The sequence below is a fragment of the Poromitra crassiceps genome (genome assembly GCF_964638095.1).
Source record: "Poromitra crassiceps genome assembly, chromosome: 20".
NCBI classification, from domain to species: domain Eukaryota; kingdom Metazoa; phylum Chordata; class Actinopteri; order Beryciformes; family Melamphaidae; genus Poromitra; species Poromitra crassiceps.
Genome location: NC_139637.1, coordinates 25,447,168 through 25,466,595, shown reverse-complemented (window position 1 = coordinate 25,466,595; position 19,428 = coordinate 25,447,168). Strand labels below are relative to the sequence as shown.

At 44.3% G+C, this 19,428-nt stretch overlaps 1 protein-coding gene across 1 annotated transcript in view; it reads right to left on the bottom strand.

Moving 5' to 3' along the window:
• Positions 1–9,245: 9,245 nt before the first annotated feature.
• The window catches only part of LOC310795036 (minor histocompatibility antigen H13-like), a 33,853-nt gene continuing 23,670 nt past the window's right edge, over positions 9,246–19,428 (bottom strand). Inside the window, exons 10-11 of the mRNA XM_083657056.1 lie at positions 17,988–18,073; positions 9,246–10,438 (exon numbers count right to left, since the gene is read on the bottom strand). Of these exons, the coding sequence (XP_083513182.1) occupies positions 10,366–10,438; positions 17,988–18,073 (159 nt within the window). The 3' untranslated portion in view covers positions 9,246–10,365. The remainder of the gene's footprint in view (positions 10,439–17,987; positions 18,074–19,428) is intronic.

Genomic DNA, 19,428 nt, shown 5'->3' with positions numbered 1-19,428 from the left:
TCTCAAAACTACTCAAGTTCATATTAATGCCTTGTGAAGTATGTTAACGTAGTCATATTTGCTAAATAATGTGTTAATTGGCTTAATGAATGACCTAATTAGCATAACTGGTCATGTTTAATGTATCGTGGTGATTGTATTATGACTGAGGCAGCTCAGCACCTCTTGCTTTAGCAGATAGTCCAGCAGGGAACGTGAGGTCCGCTGAGTTCTAGAATGGTTCCAGAACCCTGTTTTTTTTGTTGGGGGGGGTTTTCTTCCCCTTCCCTAAACCAGCAGATTCTACACCAGTGAGTGGAGACGTAACGATCTAAAGCCTCTTGGGAAGACGTTTGTGGTCAGCCGTGCCCTTCCAGAGCTTTCACACGTTCTCCGTGTTCCTTGCTTCTTGCTCGTCCTCTTAACCTGCAGGAGCAGGACAGACATTTCACATTTTTACAGTGAACAGAATGGGGGAGTATAGGGCCATATGAAATCCCTTTGATTTTTTCCCCAAATTCCATTTTAATTTTGGGGTTAAGATCGATATATGTATATATGTATGTATGTATGTATATATATAATTATTAGTTTAGTAGCCTTCACTACTTGTTTCTCAAAGTGAAAACCAAGTTGTGAGGTGACGATTGGGTCGTACGCAAGACACCCCAATCAAAAACTGAATTATTTCTCTACGCCTATTTTACAATTATGAAATAATTTAGGTTGCTACAGTAATTAGGTCTACTTTAGATTTTGATAATTACTTTGATCAATTTCAGCCAAATTGTGGAACATTCTGCAGTAATCCATGTTTTACAGTTGATTCAATTTTTATTACCAAATTCCATGATTCCGTACGTTTTTCCCGTTTTGCGGAAATCATATGGCCCCAAGGGTGCGATCACACAAACCGTTTTCCTTTTGTCTGAACCGCAGCTTTCACACCTTATCTGGACTCCAGTAGCTTTCTGTTCCCAGTCTGAACCTTCACCAGTAGATTTCTGTTCCCAGTCTGAACCTTCACCAGTAGCTTTCTGTTCCCAGTCTGAACCTTCACCAGTAGATTTCTGTTCCCAGTCTGAACCTTCACCAGTAGCTTTATGTTCCCAGTCTGAACCTTCACCAGTAGCTTTCTGTTCCCAGTCTGAACCTTCACCAGTAGATTTCTGTTCCCAGTCTGAACCTTCACCAGTAGCTTTATGTTCCCAGTCTGAACCTTCACCAGTAGCTTTCTGTTCCCAGTCTGAACCTTCACCAGTAGCTTTCTGTTCCCAGTCTGAACCTTCACCAGTAGCTTTCTGTTACCAGTCTGAACCTTCACCAGTAGCTTTCTGTTCCCAGTCTGAACCTTCACCAGTAGCTTTCTGTTCCCAGTCTGAACCTTCACCAGTAGCTTTCTGTTCCCAGTCTGAACCTTCACCAGTAGCTTTCTGTTCCCAGTCTGAACCTTCACCAGTAGATTTCTGTTCCCAGTCTGAACCTTCACCAGTAGCTTTCTGTTCCCAGTCTGAACCTTCACCAGTAGTGAGGAATCCACTATCTGTACAGATCAACATGAAGTAGCCTAAGCCTTACCTTTCAGTACATATATATATATATAGATATAGATATGTATATGTGTATATATATATATATATATATATATGCAGTAAGTTATCCTGATATGTTTTGTTCCTTGAAAACCACTATGTTGTCTACATGTTATCCGCAATATTGCCGCCCTCCGTTGCTCTTAAAGTTGCCCACATCTCAACTCTGAGACGTAGAGTCCATGTCTGTCTGAGCAGAGGTGGAGAAATGGACTCCTATCAAACATGTTGTGGAAACTGAAACGTATCATCATTGGAGATTTGTTGTGACATTGTACAACTCCCAACTGTCCTTAAAGCCTCATTGTCATGTTCTGTTCTCTAGTTGGAAAAAGACAGGGCCCGCTCTATTGTTGGGATCACACTGAAGAGCAAAGTCAAAAGTAGCAGGTGAGGATCCTACGTCATCGTTGATGACGAGTTCTCCAACGTGTTTTGATTTGACAAGAATATTGGCTGCATAATCGAGCAGAACATTAAAACTTGACTGAATGTCAAATAGATGAAACAGACACGTTTGGACGATGACTACTGCCTATCTTTTTTGTTTTCTTTTGTAAAGACTATAAAGAGAGTTATATTTAATGTGGAATAAGCATGTTCATAGCTTTTATTTGTTTGTATTGTTTTGTTTTTAAACAAAGTTTCCAAAGTGTCCTGATGTCATGCAGGTGTTATTTAAGTACCTAAGTGTGAGAAATGATCAGGGAGAGAGAGGGGGTGTAGACATTGGAAAGTTATCCATTCGTTTTAAATGTGCAGTGCCTTGTTTTGGGGAGCTTTACGTGTAGCCTGGGTAAACCCAGCCCCCAGTGACCTGCTCTCAGGCTTACCCTGCTTAAAGGTAGTGACTGAGAGCAGGTCACGTGGCGGCTGGGTTTACCCAGGCTACTTTACGTGGTGAGTTTTTGGATCAACTTTTGGTGCAAGAGCCAGTGGTTTGGAAACTAGGCTCACCACAAATATCTGAAATAAGTTTTTGACTTGTTGACCCGAAGTCTTGAAAAATCAGCGTTGTGATTTGTCAGGCTCGTTTTCGGACAATTCAGCACACGCCTTTCTTTTGATTGTTAACTTGATTGTGCATGTTTTATTATTCCCCTTGATTTTTTTTTGACTTCCCCAAATGTCATCACTCAATTGCCGCCAAGCAAGTGTCCCTTGATAGGGATTCAATCAGGAAAACACTGACCTGATCTCCCATTAGAAACGGAATAAGATGGGTTTTCAAAGTGGGAGGCGGGTCTCCCCAGGGGGACTCCATAAATAGTTTCAGGGGAGGCTCAGTGAATGAAAGTGAAAATTACCTATTAAAAGGAGATCATAGAATAGCCTAAATGTGTGTGATTTGATTAAAGAGATCAATTCAGAGATATAGTAGTTTTGGGGAAACTTGACAGTTTTCCCCACTTTCCCAGAGTCAGAAACTAATAAATGCCTCCAGACCAGAGGTTCTCAAATGTTTTTCAGCCAACGACCCCTTACAAGATAGAAAATATACCCGGGGACCCCCCTCATTCTGATTTGTGATTTTGGGCTAAGCTTAATTGTTTCCACGGTAACATGCTTGACTTTTAAATTGATAGGTTTGTTAGATTAGAATGTAATCCATGAGCCATTTTAGATTTAAAGCATACAATATTTTTGTTGAACTATGAAGCTTTTGCGCACACAAAAATTAATTTTTTATTTTTATATTCCTGAAAACTTTTTGCGGACCCCTTGGTAAAGTGCCATGGACCCCTGGGGGTCCCCGGAACCCCATTTGAGAACCACTGCTCCAGACAGATGTTTTTATGTATTTAACAGCAATATCAGCCTATCTTGGCTCAATTGTTGAGTGTGTATGAGATCAAATAACAATCATGATCCCAGAGACATCCAGGATTTGAGTGCGGGGGCTCCTAGTTTCAAGCTTTGTCTGGGGGGAGGCCCACAGTCTCAGACTTTGAAAACCCCTGCAATAGGAGATGCTTTGGCTCGCAGATCGAATCGTTAGTTTGTGTGATTATTTTTCTGTTGTACCTGGCTTGGTTGCCTGTGGACATTTTCAAATAAAGAAATTGAATGTGATGACTATGCCCCCCTCTAGTTCCTTTTTGTAGTTTGTCTTGTTTGACCAGTTCTCTACTTGGATGCTGTGCAGTGCGCATTCAAAGACATTAACTTGTTAGGCTGATGACACTTGGTTTTGACATATTTGGATGAGTCTATTACTGGCTAGAGATTGTCTTAACGATGTGAAATGTACAGTAAGATAGCCATAATTAGCACACCAAATGCAGGGATGCAAACATTTCATCCCAGAATAGGATTTTTTTTGGTGTGGTTTTATGTCTTTCCTGCAGTGTTCATTTTGACAGCAAATTTTGATTTCGTTGTAGTCAGTCTTCTGACTAAAATTGTGCCATTTAGTCATATTTCAGTCACCTGAAATGTTTCGGGTTTAGTTGACTAAATAGAAGATTTTAGTCCACTAAATCTATGGTAGGTTTAGTTACAGGCTTAGTTAAAGTCTAATGCATTATTTAAATGTTTCTCTAGAATTTCCAAACTCATTGGAATGGTATTAAGGTTTGAATGTGCAATACAGACAGATTTATCTGAATTTATCCTTCTCTTCTGATTGGATCTTCAATTTGGTTTCAGTTGGTTTTAGGCAACAACATTAACACTGCTGCCGTGGTATCGGTCACCTTCCATTATCCATGACGTAGCATCCCGGAGTGTGGAACCCACAACAGTCTATGGTGGAACCCACAACAGTCTATGGTGGAACCCACAACAGTCTATGGTGGAACCTCAAACTGCTGCCAAGGACCGAGGTGGAAACTGAGAGCCAAAGAACAGACGGAGGCGTGTATGCATCTCTATACGGTGATCAAAACACCAAAAAGGTTTATTGCAAATAAAAGATACAATCGGAGGGGTTTGAACTAAAGACGCCCTGCACAAATACAACCAGAAAAAAAACTATTTCAGGTACATTTCTTTTAAAATGATGAGGGCTAACTGAACTTCACCAAGCTGAATATGAGCATGAACCTTTTATTTTATTTTTTTACATCAAAATACAAAACAGTTTCATCTCGTAATAAAGCATCAACATCAATAACATCAAGCAAACATCAGGGCTGAATCCATCCAGTCAGCGGCTTTTCCACAAACATCCAATTACACCAAGGCTGGACTGGACACAATCCAATCAGAGACAAGCTGCTAAAACTGCGTTATGCCCCCCCCCAAAGCTACCTACCCAGATCTCATTACCCTAACCCCAAACAATCACCACTCCTCGTGCCTAAACCCAACCTACTCTGGGTGTAATAAGGTTTGTGGGTGGTGGTGGTGGTGGGGTGAGACACGGTAAAACCCAATATAGTATAAGGACGCTTTGGGGAATTTCCATGTCTCTTCAACTCATTCTCACAGCTGATTTCCTGTTTACTGACTGTTTATTAGCAGTGAGGAAGCTGTTTACTGACTGTTTATTAGCAGTGAGGAAGCCGTGGGACTGGAACAGATTCAGTAGAGGGGGTTTGGTTTCTACGGTTTGGTTTGGTTTCTATGCCAGCGTCTTCTCAACCTTTCTTCCTCCTGGCAGGGTTTTGCTTTACAGCAGCCTGCTTCACATTCACAAAGCTACACACATTCACACCTGGCTTTGTGTAAAAATAATAATAACAATAATAATATAATAATAATAACTGCCTTATAATTATTTGACTGAAAGGCAATTTAATAGAGACAAAAGCAGCTCCCTTCTTAATACGAATTATTGAATTGAATGCAGAATTACAATACAATTATTGAATTGAATACAGAATTACAATACAATTATTGAATTGAATACACCGGGCCGGTTTCAGTACGTACGGTCCCAGACTTCCATCTCGCTCGTTAAATAATAAACTCATCCCTCACTGTGCTCGACTTCCAGCTGTATTCATGTCTGCTCAAAGCAAAACAGGAGAAAAGGAGGTGTCACCATTGGAAATGACTGGACATATAAACTTTCAGTCTAAGCTGTCACCAGCTCAGCGCCAGAGGTGACAGGATTCTGCAAAATCATGGAATCAGTCTGAATCTGATACTAACCACGAACCAAAACAATGGACCTTATTCCTGCGGTGGCCATTTTGAACACTTGGGGCAGGGAGACTGCCCCCGAAGATTAGCATATACGAATAAAATAGCATTACTTAAATAGAGCTCCGGCCAGGTGCTGGATTTAACATTTTAGAAAGAAGAATCTGTGTTTTGTTTTGTGCTTCAAGCCCTGTAAATATATGAGTAAATTAAGTTAAACACTACAAATTTACCAAATCAGCTAGCAATCTCCACAACCACTTTTTGAATAGAGCAGGGATTTAGTTTGTTTACTGGCTAGTCAGTAAGCTACTAGTTAAAGCTAACTAGATACATGAAACAATAATGGACTCATGGATTATTGAGCTCCTTTTCTTTCAGAGATGTTTTTCAACGGGGAATCAGTGAAACGATGATGATGGTTCACAGTACAGTTCCCAAGTACAGTTTCCCACCCCGGATTTTCAAAATGGCCACTGTGCGAATAATGTCTGTAGCACCAAACGAACCAGAGCCCTACATAAACAGAGTTTGGTCATTGCCGTTTTAGACAGCAGCCATATTAGCACCACAATGCTAACTAACCCATGCTCATCACTAAGTCGGTGGGTTTCAGTCCCTGTCCTGGTTTTCATTAAAGGCACTAAATGCGATATTCAGCCTTAAGGTCCTTGCACACAGAGTCCGAATTGTTCGCTGCGTTTTTTTAATCCGTCATCCGAGAAAAAAACGTCACGCACAGATACCTTGCCCACTGAGTCCGATGCGTTAATTATCCAATATTCGTTGCGAAGATTCGCAACGAAAAGAAAACTACCGCGATCCTATTGATCCACAACTGGCAGTGTGTCAGTGTGTCTGTGTGGCTCTCTGTCTCTCTCCTCCCCCCCCCCCTTCCCCATACACACACACACACACACACACACCGCGTCCCGCATTCCAAGCTGGTCTGCAATCACCCGGCACATTCTGTCTTTTAATTCCGAATCTCTGTATTCCTGCTTTGCCATAAAATGCTTTGTGCTGCAGGGAGACGAACTGAATTAACTTCTCAGATGCCATTTTTCATTGTGAATAGCAACACTACGGCAGCTCTGGGTGGTCAAACACCTGTCAAAACGATTTCATGGATGCGGAAAAACGCAGAAAATCGAACCTCGTCCGAAAACTTAAATGACGGACGTAATTGTCGGACTCGGTGTGTCAATGATGATTGACACAAATGAGGTCGTATTTTTATTTTTTTCGTGCGTCAATTTCGGACGAAAAAACGGACTCTATGTGCAAGGACCTTTACTCGACGTGAGCAAATGACTTGTTCTGACTGAGACTGACTCTGTGTTGCCAAAACCTGGCTTGTTGGTTCAAATAAAAGGAGAGTTTCTGATTGGTTCACCGCTGCACTTCGGGGTTTTGGTTTCAGTTGCGGTCGGGCGGCTGTGGTGGCTCGTTCTCCACAGCACAGAGCGATGCCAGCGCTGAACTGATGCCTAACCGTTCACACAAGAAGCCTTCTCTTTTCTTCTCAGCAACCTCCTCGGCGCACCTTGAACCCGCCCACAACTCCCATTGACTTCATGCCTGGCAGCTTCAAGCGTCAAGCTTGGAAAATAGCCGTGAATCCTCAACGATGGCGTGAGCGTGGCTTCAGCCTCAGGCCTTGTCTGTTAACAAGGCAATAGTAAATGAAACTTGTGGGTTCAGCGTAGATAGAGCTTAGGTTGAGCGTTGCTTCGGCGTCCTGTGTGAACGGGAGCTTAGACGGTTTTTGTTAACTAATGCTCTAGCGCGACTTCTAGTGGTCAAAAAAAAGAAATCGCACGTAGTGACTTTAACCTTGCGAGGCGGCTGGATTCACGAGATCACGATTGCGCGAGAAATCCATCTTGCAGCGCTCCAAGCCATCCAATCAGCGTCCAGAGGCAGCTACAGGTGGGATTCAGGTGTGAGGGGAAGCACGTCTGTGATAGGCAGGTCGTTCATCCAATCACCTGCCTGGTATTTTTTTTTAATGGCACCTGCCGTTTTCTAAACCGTTTCCAAAGACGCCGTCCCAGATGGTTGTGTACTAAAGAGAAAGAGAAGATGGTTTCCCTGTGACACCAGGAAACCACCAGGACAGGTTTCCCTGTGACACCAGGAAACCACCAGGACAGGTTTCCCTGTGACACCAGGAAACCACCAGGACAGGTTTCCCTGTGACACCAGGAAACCAGCAGGACAGGTTTCCCTGTGACACCAGGAAACCAGCAGGACAGGTTTCCCTGTGACACCAGGAAACCACCAGGGCAGGTTTCCCTGTGACACCAGGAAACCACCAGGACAGGTTTCCCTGTGACACCAGGAAACCACCAGGACAGGTTTCCCTGTGACACCAGGAAACCAGCAGGACAGGTTTCCCTGTGACACCAGGAAACCAGCAGGACAGGTTTCCCTGTGACACCAGGAAACCAGCAGGACAGGTTTCCCTGTGACACCAGGAAACCACCAGGGCAGGTTTCCCTGTGACACCAGGAAACCACCAGGACAGGTTTCCCTGTGACACCAGGAAACCACCAGGACAGGTTTCCCTGTGACACCAGGAAACCACCAGGGCAGGTTTCCCTGTGACACCAGGAAACCACCAGGACAGGTTTCCCTGTGACACCAGGAAACCACCAGGACAGGTTTCCCTGTGACACCAGGAAACCACCAGGACCTCGACCGAAAACCACCGAGCCAACTGCTGACTTCAGACCAGCTCATCTTTAGACGGTTGGCAGCCATGTTGGAACCACAGTCCTGCTACAATGCATGTTGCTATAGTCACGGGACATGACAACTAGTAACTACGACAGCTGATCTTGATGTTACGGAGGACACTGGTACACACGTAAGACAGTCAACACTTTGTTAGCTCTAGATTCTAGAGTCTAGAATATGGCATCAACAAAATAATGTTCTCATTTAAAAACAAAACCCCCTCGATTCAACATTTCTTCATCTTAAAATCCTGGCCTTTTACAAAAAAAAAAAGGAAACAAAGGAAAACAAAAGAAAGCAACAGAAAGCGATGTGATAAAGCAGAAGGCAGGGTGATCGACCCCCCCGGGCAGGGTGGTCGACCCCGGGCAGGGTGGTCGACCCCGGGCAGGGTGATCGACCCCGGGCAGGGTGGTCGACCCCGGGCAGGGGGGTCGACCCCGGGCAGGGTGGTCGACCCCGGGCAGGGGGGTCGACCCCGGGCAGGGTGGTCGACCCCGGGCAGGGTGGTCGACCCCGGGCAGGGTGGTCGACCCCGGGCAGGGTGGTCGACCCCGGGCAGGGTGGTCGACCCCGGGCAAAATACACCAGGAAGACGCCTCGGAACAACAAACCATTCAAGTCTGATTGTGTTTCCAACACCGAGACACTAAGCTGGAGTTCTAGGTGTGTATTTTCATTCATTCACATTCAGATTAATGCAGATTGACTATATAAGCGCAGGTATGCGAGGGGGCGCTGTTGTGCTTAAATATGGTTCTTTATGCAGAGGCTTCAATTACAAAAAGGGGGGGGGGAAGAAGCGCTTGTTTTACCTTGTGATTTCCCCCCCACTTTTGAGGCTGTTTATAGGCGAAACCAAGCGCTTCTTCGAGTAGCAGGAACTCAACTATTTCCTGGTGTATGTAAGCGCGGTGGTCTGGTGAAACAGGCTGCACACACACAGGAACACAGTCACACGTGTTTCGCCAGCAGACATGCTGGGAACGTTTGGGCTGTGGCTGCAAAGTGAGTCTACTGTACCAGCCAAACATGGTCTTTCCTGTCCTGTACTCTACCAGCCAAACATGGTCTTTCCTGTCCTGTACTCTACCAGCCAAACATGGTCTTTCCTGTCCTGGCGAGCAACACATGACAACATGTGGAATCCATCAGCCATCAGCCATCAGCCGCTGTGACGGGTGGAGAGAAAAATCACCATCAATCTGAAATATTGACACTATCAAATTTGGCCCGCCTCCGACCCATTTGGACCGCCATGAGATCTGGGATCCCCAAATACATCTTTAGACTAAGTTCTGTTCCACGGACTTCACAGCTGCAATGATTAGTCGATCGACAGAAAATTAATTTTTATAATCGATTAGACTCCTTTTTTAAGAAACAAATACTAAAATGATCTGGTTCCAGCTTCTTAAATGTGAATATTTTCTGGTTTCTTTAGTCTTCTGTGACAGTAAACTGATCATCTTTGGCACCAGGTGATGACAAAAGACATTTGAGAAGGTCATCTTGGGCTTTGGGGGAAAAGTGATCGACATTTTTCACAATTTTTTTTACATTTTATAGACTAGATTAGTCGAGAAAATAATTGATAGATTAGTCGAGAAGGAAAATGCTCTGCTAGATCTTAGTCTCAAGAGGCTTTTGGGAGAAACGTGTGAGATGTGGAGCCACAGAGCTAAAAGGTCGACATGTGTTCACGTGCGCCTGCAGCCCAGAGACACAGAGAGGAAGCCATGGCAGGCAAGTCTGAGCTGCTGTCAACCAAACCACCTTTAGTAACACCGCCGCCACCGTTACCATGACAACAGCCACCACCGTTACCATGACAACAGCCACCACCGTTACCATGACAACAGCCACTACTACCGCGGAGGAGGGCTGGTGAGGGGCTGCGGTGAAATGTGGCGGTTGGACAAAGTGTTTTGGGGGCGGGGCGGGGGAGGGGCAGCGATGGATGCTATTGGTCCTTCTTCTCCGATTCGGACGAGTCCTCTTTAGGCTCCGCCTCCTCGGGGCTAACCTCCTCGTACCTGGGGAGAAGAAGAAAAGAGAGAGAGAAGGAAACGTGAGAGTGAAGAGAAGACATTTTTACATCATTACTAGTTCTGATACCCGTTGGAGCTGCAATCACTGTCCGTTTGTCTGTCTGGGTGTGTCTGTGTGTGTGCCAACGGCTGGACGCCGTGGGTAGTGCTATCACCAATTGCTGATACCCGTTGGAGCATGCAATCACTGTGTGTGTGTGTGTGTGTGTGGGAGGGCGGGGGCACTTCACCTGATGGCTGCTGTGGGTAGTGTGGTACAACTAATTGGTGTGTGTTTACCTGTGTGTGATCCTGAAGAAACTCCACTGTGTGTGTGTGTGTGTGTGTGTGTCACCTGATGGCTGCTGTGGGTAGTGCTCGACTAATTGACTAATTGGTTTTTGGCCATTTAATCTGCCATAATGACCGGGGGGGGGGGGGGGGGGGGGGAACTGCCCTGTCACCGTCTGCAAGTACTCTGAATCTGAATGCTGTCATGCTGACGGTGTCCAAAGAAAATGAAACAGATGCATGCATACATACATACATACATACATACATAGCCCTTTTATGTGTTAGATGTGTGTTAGATGTGTGTTAGATGATTGTGTTCACACTGTGAGCAACATTACCAAAACCAAACGGAACAACTTTTCACCGTTATCAGCCGTCAACAGCCAATACATTTTTTGTGTTTCTCTACCGATGTGCTAGACAGCAGCTGATGTAAGTTTCATGAGCAATAGGGCAAAATGGAGGAGTTGATTGCAGCCAATCAAAGATTCCCAAGACGTCACGCAGAAACATCTCAAGAGACAAAGCTTGATAAACGGTGGATGAACGTTAACTAGAAGCGTTTTGATTGAGGACTAGTGTTGAACTTAAATGTACAAGATGTCATTTTCTGTCAAATCAAACCAATAACAAAAGATGGGGTTTGTTGATGTCGTGAAGTAGCGTGGGATCATGGGAGTTGTTGTCTTCACTGTCATTGCCGTTTTAATTTTAGGTTAGGATTCCCTTGGCGTTCGTTGTTCACAAGGGTTATACCGGCATCCTCTCCAAACAACTAAAATAAAAGCTAAAAATGCAATTCAATTCAATAAATTCAATTAAAATTTAAAACGGGTTAGAACACTGCATGAAGCAGTTTCAGGTTCAAACCCACCAATATATTGTGATTTATTACCTTTTTTCAAATGCAAATGATGCCCAAAAGGGAAAGAAAACTTTGTCAACATGTGTTTGATCTAATAAGATACATTTTCAACATGTGTTTGATCTAATAAGATAAATTTTCAACATGTGTTTGATCTAATAAGATAAATTTTCAACATGTGTTTGATCTAATAAGATACATTTTCAACATGTGTTTGATCTAATAAGATACATTTTCAACATGTGTTTGATCTAATAAGATACATTTTCAACATGTGTTTGATCTAATAAGATACATTTTCAACATGTGTTTGATCTAATAAGATACATTTTCAACATGTGTTTGATCTAATAAGATATATTTTCAACATGTGTTTGATCTAATAAGATACATTTTCAACATGTGTTTGATCTAATAAGATACATTTTCAACATGTGTTTGATCTAATAAGATACATTTTCAACATGTGTTTGATCTAATAAGATACATTTTCAACATGTGTTTGATCTAATAAGATACATTTTCAAGTCTGTTTATCTCACTTCAACCATTTTTATTGCAACAAAATGGGATTACCAAGCAGGCAGGCAGGCAGCACCTGACAATTTATATAATGAGATGGCATTTGTGCGATACGATATATTGCCACACAAAATATCGCGATACTATGCTGTATCGACCCCCCCCCCCCTCCCATAGTTTATTTAAACTGTATTTATTTAATTTTGAAATGAGGTAACACACAGGCTGGACAAAGAGATGAGGTGATAAATGGATGGACAGACAGGAAGTAAAGCAGACTGACAGACGGCTGTGGTCTGGTTAACAGGTAGTCCCTCCCTACTCTGTTGTCAGTCCGTTCTACACAGTCCCTTTTACAATCATTAAGAAAGACGGAAAGTAAGTCTCAAGCTGCGGTCGGGCTGGTGTTGATAATACTCGTGTGATAAGTGACGCAGAACATTTTCAAAGGTACTACTCACTGTTGCAGAATCTTGTGATGTCGGGGTTGAAAGCTCGGTGCTGCTAATAACTATTTTATATATATATATATATATATATATAAAGAAAAAAATGGGAACTGCTGATTTTCTTCACACTATTCTAATTTCTTCACACTGATGTGCTGCAAAGAGAGTTTATACCTGTTGTTTATTTTACAATCATTTGACCTACCCGGAAGTGGTCCGCTTGCTACTGTGAAGCGCTGTGAAGTCATCAGCAGGCTCTGTAACGTTAGCCTCGGGAGTCGGGCTTATCGCTGGGGAAAAGACCTCTAGCCGCCGGGGCCGGATGAAACACGTCCTATTAACGGGTTATGTTTGTTTCTAAGTGATTAATATGTTTCTCCGCAAACGCGGCGATGTTTTGCGAGACACGGGTTCTGCATGAGCGTCACTGCTCCCAGAAAGCAGGCCCGCCCACAACCCTCATGATTGGTTCTCCGGTGCAAGGCTTCCAACAGCGCCACCTAACGATATGCAAAGATTTAAATAGTAATATTCTCAGTCTTACAGGAGTGAAACGGATTAAGACTGAGAGCTGAGTCTACGCTCATACTGAGCGTTAGCACCCGGGGACCCTATTAGCATCTCCCATTAGACAGCGGCGCCGGCAGTACGGACATCAGTGCCACCGTCGCCCCCCACACTTCCTGAATGGTATTGCATCAAGGATTTTTTAATATCAACGATATAAAAGGTGGATTTTATACAACAATTTGGAAGCGGAAACAATAGTTATTTAGAAGAAGAGGATGTTAGGCATCGAATAGTATATTCACTTCCAAGTTTCGGTGTATGGGACCAGTGGCCAGCAGGGGCCGATAGCGAGCGCTGTGATAGCTTGAAGGAAATTGAAAGTTGAGTTTGTTTTTTAGAAATGTATAAAAAATATGTATTAGCGGCGTTGAGCTTTCAACCCCGACTGCAGAAGATCACAAGATCCTTCTGCAATGTTGAGTAGAATGCTGCGACACCTGTGCACTTTCCTAACAATGGTATAAGGCTGTGTAGAATGGAGTGACCACACAGTCATGAAAGGAGCTAGCTAACGATAGCTAACGGGCTGTTTACCTGCCCAGGTGAGCGAGGAGAGAGAGAGAGAGAGGGAGGAAAGGGGGCGGGGCCTCTAGATGGAGGTGGGCTGTAACCGGCGGCGGCAGGGGGAGGAGTCGGTCGCCATGGAGACGGTATCCATGGAGCTAGCCAGGCTGGCGGGCGAGCCGCTGACAGTTGGGAAGGAGGTGAGCCTGGGAGAGCCAGGGAGAACCTCCTCTGACGACTCATAGCTAACCACAAGACAGACGCAGAGAGAGAGGGAGAGGGAGAAAACAAAGAAAGTAACAAATAAAAAGAAAGAATCAAAACAAAGGGAATAAAGACAGAAACACAGGCAGTGCCAACAGATGAGAGGTGATTGTAAGAAAAGGGGCGAGACAGAGAGAGAGAGAATCTAGTGAGCTAGTATCTTAAACCAGTACAGTCTGTTGGTAAAATAATTAAGAAACAAGGATGGACGATTAGAGTGTTGAGCTGCGGAGATGAGAGGGGGGAAGAGGAGGAGAGGAGATAAGGGATGGATCGGGAGGAGGAGAAACACAAGTGGAGAGGAATGAGGATAGACTGTATAAAAATATGGACGTAGTAGGGCTGCACGATAAATAGATTTTGAATGGTAATTCGAGTTAATTAGTTAGGACAATGTTAAAAAAATGAAAACCTGCAAATCGATTTTCCCTTTAACTCATTGAGTGCCAGCCACTTTTGGAGAACGGACGCTCCCAGTGCCAGAGTTTCAGAGCGTTTTCAGTGATTTCTCGAGGCCCACAGAATATTGTGTGATATTACTATGTAAACACTGAACACGCACAAAGAACGATGAGACTCTATTCTATCATCTGCAAAAAAAAGTTTATTGATCCCATTTTCCGTTCTTTAGTTATGAGCCGGAGAAGATAGCTTGATTCATCCAAAAATAGCAATTTTTTTCTAGAAGCTGAGATAATTGGCCTTTTGTGAAATTAATCATTTCAAGCACATCACTGACTCTGAAGCTAATCTTTTCTAATGTAGTCACACCTCAAAAATAATTTCCTTCAATAAAACAGTTTAGGCCAGGGAATTTTGTTTGGCAGAATAATATTTTTAGCTACAACCAGCAGCGCTGGCCCCTGCGTGCGCTGCTGGTTGCAGCTTCTTGCTGGTTTTGATTTGCTGCTGGTGGGTATCGGATATTCTGGCTTGCGTTTGTCAATCCTGTCCTGCTGCCTGGGTCTGTCTGGGTGTTGCGTGCTGCTCTGCGTGCCCCCCCCCCCCCCCCCGCCCCGCCCCGCCCCGCCTCAACTGCACGCTCCTCCTCCTGTCTGTGGTGGCTCTCTGCTGAGTTTGCTGTGCGCACAGTGAAGGGTGCGGAACAGCCAGGCTTTTTTACAGCGTTCCGCGTGTGTTTGTCACCGGCAACGATGCTTCCAGTTGAGAATAATAACAACTCCACGGTGTGGATGTGCGGATTTGCTGTCGCAACCGACACGGAGCGGCTCAATTGTGGGAGCAGATTGGCTGCTGCAGGCACAGCTGCAGTAACGTGCTTCAGCATATCGATGCATACGGATGCGATGCGATTTCCGTTTCCATAACGACTTCTTCTTTGTTTTTTCCTTGCCTTTCTGTTATGTGGAGAGCACTGTCGCCACCTAAGGGTTCTGTAAAATAGGTTATAGACCTCCAATAGCTACAATAGTTGTACCAGAGATGTATCAGGGATTGATCCACGTCCCACCGTCAAAAAACGCAATTGACGACAACCGTCGTCATTGGCACTCTACGTCAGTATTTGAATTGACGACAGCTGTCGTCATTGGCATTCAATGAGTTAACTATGGTAATTATGGTACGGCAGGTCTCTCTCATGTAAGCATGAGATTCCTCGTCTCTTCTCCCCTCTGTAAAGTCTCTCTGAAGGCTGTGGCTAGTGGCTACTAAAGACAGCATCACAACTAACTTATTTCAACACCTCCAAAGAAGCACATGAATGCGAGCGGCATGTTGCTGCGGGCTGCACAATATAACGAGAGCCACAACACACACACTTTTCACGAGCACATTATCACCGGATGGTGAAATGTTGCCTTTAGGACACATAACAACACGTGGGGCCACCGAGTAGCTTACTCTGGCTGTAACGTTACGTTACCAGACTCACCCTGTCTGTCTGTTTCCTCCTACTGCTATGCAGTTACCCACATACCCGTGTCAAGTGACTGCAGGTTAGCAAGCAACAGCCAGGAAGTTAGGCATAGCAGCGCCAAGCTAAAACAGGAAGTTGGGTTGTTCTGCCTTCAGAGTAAAAGCATAAATTGTGTCACTTCTGAGAAAAAAAATGTAGCTGTGCACGGCAAAAAATGGTTGGAGAAGTATTATAGGATTAAAAAATCGAATCGAAATCGAAAATCGAATTTTGAGATAAAGAAATCTGAGATTTTATTTTTAGCACGTAGGACGTAGCCACAAGGATGTCACCCTTTGGTTTGTGTACTCCCGTTTTGAAGCCTTGAGTTTAGCATTTTGACCGTCGCCATCTTGGTTTTTTTGGAGCCAGAAGCAGCTCGCACGAGACCAGGGCTTTCCCCTGAGCTGAGCCAACACAATCATGCCCCAAAGCATAGCCTGCTTTATCATCTATTCGACTATAAATTGGACCCTAACTTACTGAACATCAGGCTGTATTGATGAAGACTTGAAACTAGCATTTGAGACCATCAACTCATTAGGAAAGTGTTTACGGAGGTCATAAATCAGGTGAGAAGGGTCATTTTCCCATTCACTTCTATACAATCAGACTTCTTTTTGCAGCCAGTGGAGTGGCCCCCTGCTGGCCATTAGACATAATGCAGCTTTGAGGCACTTGCGCATCGACTACATTGTTCAGGCACGATGTCGCTGCTTGGGAATGAGGACAAAGCGGAGTGGAGGAGTGAAGGAGGAGACAGGAAATGAAAACCATGAGGGCTGGAGGAAGCGATGGGAGCCAGGAACAGCTGTCCAAACAAACTCATAACCAATCAGATTGGAGTTTGGTGGCAGGTAGAAAGACCTGGCCCCGTGGAATGTGGTTCGGGGTTGAGGATGAGGAGGACCAGACAAGAATTGAAGCCAACAGACAGACAGGTAGGTAGACAGACAGACAAGCAGACAGACAGGTGAGTATTTAGGTCAAGCAGCCAGAACCTCTCTCCTACGTCCATGTCGCAGCTGAACTGAGCTGCATGCTGGGAAATATTGGTGGGGGGGTGGGGTGTGAATAACTCTAACCAATTGATTGGATGAAGGGCTGGGCGATACCAGAACCAATGAGCCTATCTCGTTATTTTTAGGCCAAATGGCGATACACGATATACATCTTGGCTTATGCCGTATTACAATATTATAATACAATTACCATTATGCCATGTTACTTGTAACAAATTACAGGTAACATTTCATTCAGGATGGCTTCTAATTTTGCTCTAGTGTTTTTGTTTTGTTTTTAGTGTTTTTCATTGTAATAGCTGCCTGCAAATCAAGGTTCTCTTAGGAGTTTCAGATTGTTACATTATTATTATTATAGTATTAGTATTATTATTATTATTATTATTATTATTATTATTATTATTATTATTATTATTATAGTATTATTAGTTCAGCCTTTCCATTGTTGCCAGTCCATGAATGTAAAGCTATGCAACATGACATTTGGACACTTTATGGTGAGAAATGTGCCAGTTTTACAAACAGCTTTCATTCATCCTCTCTGTGTGTTTGGGTGCAGTTCAGCCTCAGCAGGACAATCATCACTTTCTCTATAGATGTGTCCAATGAGGGGTGGGATTGTGTCCAATGAGGGGTGGGATTGGTCCAATGAGGGGTGGGATTGTGTCCAATGAGGGGTGGGATTGGTCCAATGAGGGGTGGGATTGGTCCAATGAGCGGTGGGATTGTGTCCAATGAGGGGTGGGATTGGTCCAATGAGGGGTGGGATTGGTCCAATGAGGGGTGGGATTGTGTCCAATGAGGGGTGGGATTGGTCCAATGAGGGGTGGGATTGGTCCAATGAGGGGTGGGATTGGTCCAATGAGGGGTGGGATTGGTCCAATGAGGGGTGGGATTGGTCCAATGAGGGGTGGGATTGGTCCAATGAGGGGTGGGATTGTGTCCAATGAGGGGTGGGATTGTGTCCAATGAGGGGTGGGATTGTGTCCAATGAGGGGTGGGATTGGTCCAATGAGGGGTGGGATTGGTGGGAGTTACTTGGGTGGAATGAAAATCTGCCAACAACGTGACCAAAATGATTTAGTTTCAACCGGCAGCTTTGCCGACCGATGGGAACCAGCAGGCCTGGGTTGCTACGGTTGCTCACCTGAACATCTCGGTGAGCTCTCCTTTGAGCAGTGCTACCACCACGGGGAAGCCCACACAGGCTGGGACCAGGTACAGCAGGGCCGGCTGCAGGCACACACAACAACAACAGCAGCAGGGTGACTTCAAGGATCACATATTTACTGCACAACTCCTCCATCAGGGCAGCAGGGGGCGCTCTATACCGACACGCGTCAAATAAAGGCTTTGTCACTTCCTGCCTTGGATTTGTCAGTAGGGCCCACTGGCTACTTCCTTATTGATATGGACAGGAAGCCCACCTCCAACATACTCAATCAATCAACTTTTATTATCAGACACAAGATCCATAGAAAAACACATACATGAACAACACTTTAGAAAAATAAAACACACAAGAAAGAATTAAGATCTATAATAGAATGCACCTATACCAATAGGACCACATTCGTGAGCTGTATCTCACAGCACTAAACACAGGGTTGGTTAGCAGTACTATGATGGCATTCTGGGACACATTTAGTCTGCTGATAAATTTATACATTAGGTTTCTAAGTAGGGCCTGAAAAGTGTAGACTCCTGCCTTACCAAACAGGTCACTTGCACTACTCCACCTAGGTTTTTTCATCAAAATCCGCATACAATCGTTATATGCAACCTGAAGCTTATGTTGGCTCGCTTTTTTGAAGCTCACCCACAGGGGGGCAGTATAAATGGGGGTACAGTAGGCTCTGAAAAGGTTCATCTTTACATCATCAGAACATGAATGAAATTTCCTGACCAGCATGTTAAGCCTGCCCATATAGCACACGCCCAGGTCTATACATGTCCTCATCATCAGACATTTGGTCAGTGATGAAGTGACCCAGATATTTTGTTTTATCACATACTCTTTAAGCCAAGCGGCGTTCTTTTCCTCTTGCTACAGTTTGAATTGAAAAACTAATTTGTCACAAAAAAATCAATTATACCTCCCCCTCAACACTGTCCCTCACTGACAGTGTCATCGTTTTAAACGCACTGTCAATTCTTTTTGGTGGACAACTAGTACTCTGATTCCTAAGACATGGCTGGTAACTTTCCCCCCAACCAGAGATGAGATGGGGACTTGGACTTGAGTCGCACTCAAGTCTCACCCACAGTGACTTGAGACTTGACTTGAGACTTGAGGTTTGGGACTTTTGAACAATCTTTATTTTTTTATTTTATATTTTGGTGCATTAACATCAAGGAAATCTATACTGATGTCATCTAATCAATGCTGATACTGTATGCTAATAGATAAAGGAGTGAGGATAATACAGTACATGCTTTGAGTCCCTTAGTTTTAGCTATGCAGTGTTCTAAGCACACCGGATGGAATGCAGCAGATGATAGAATGCTCATCCATAAGAGACTTGAGACTTGACTTGGACTTGTAACAAATGAGTTGTGAGCATCTCTGCCCCCAACTCTGCAAAAGG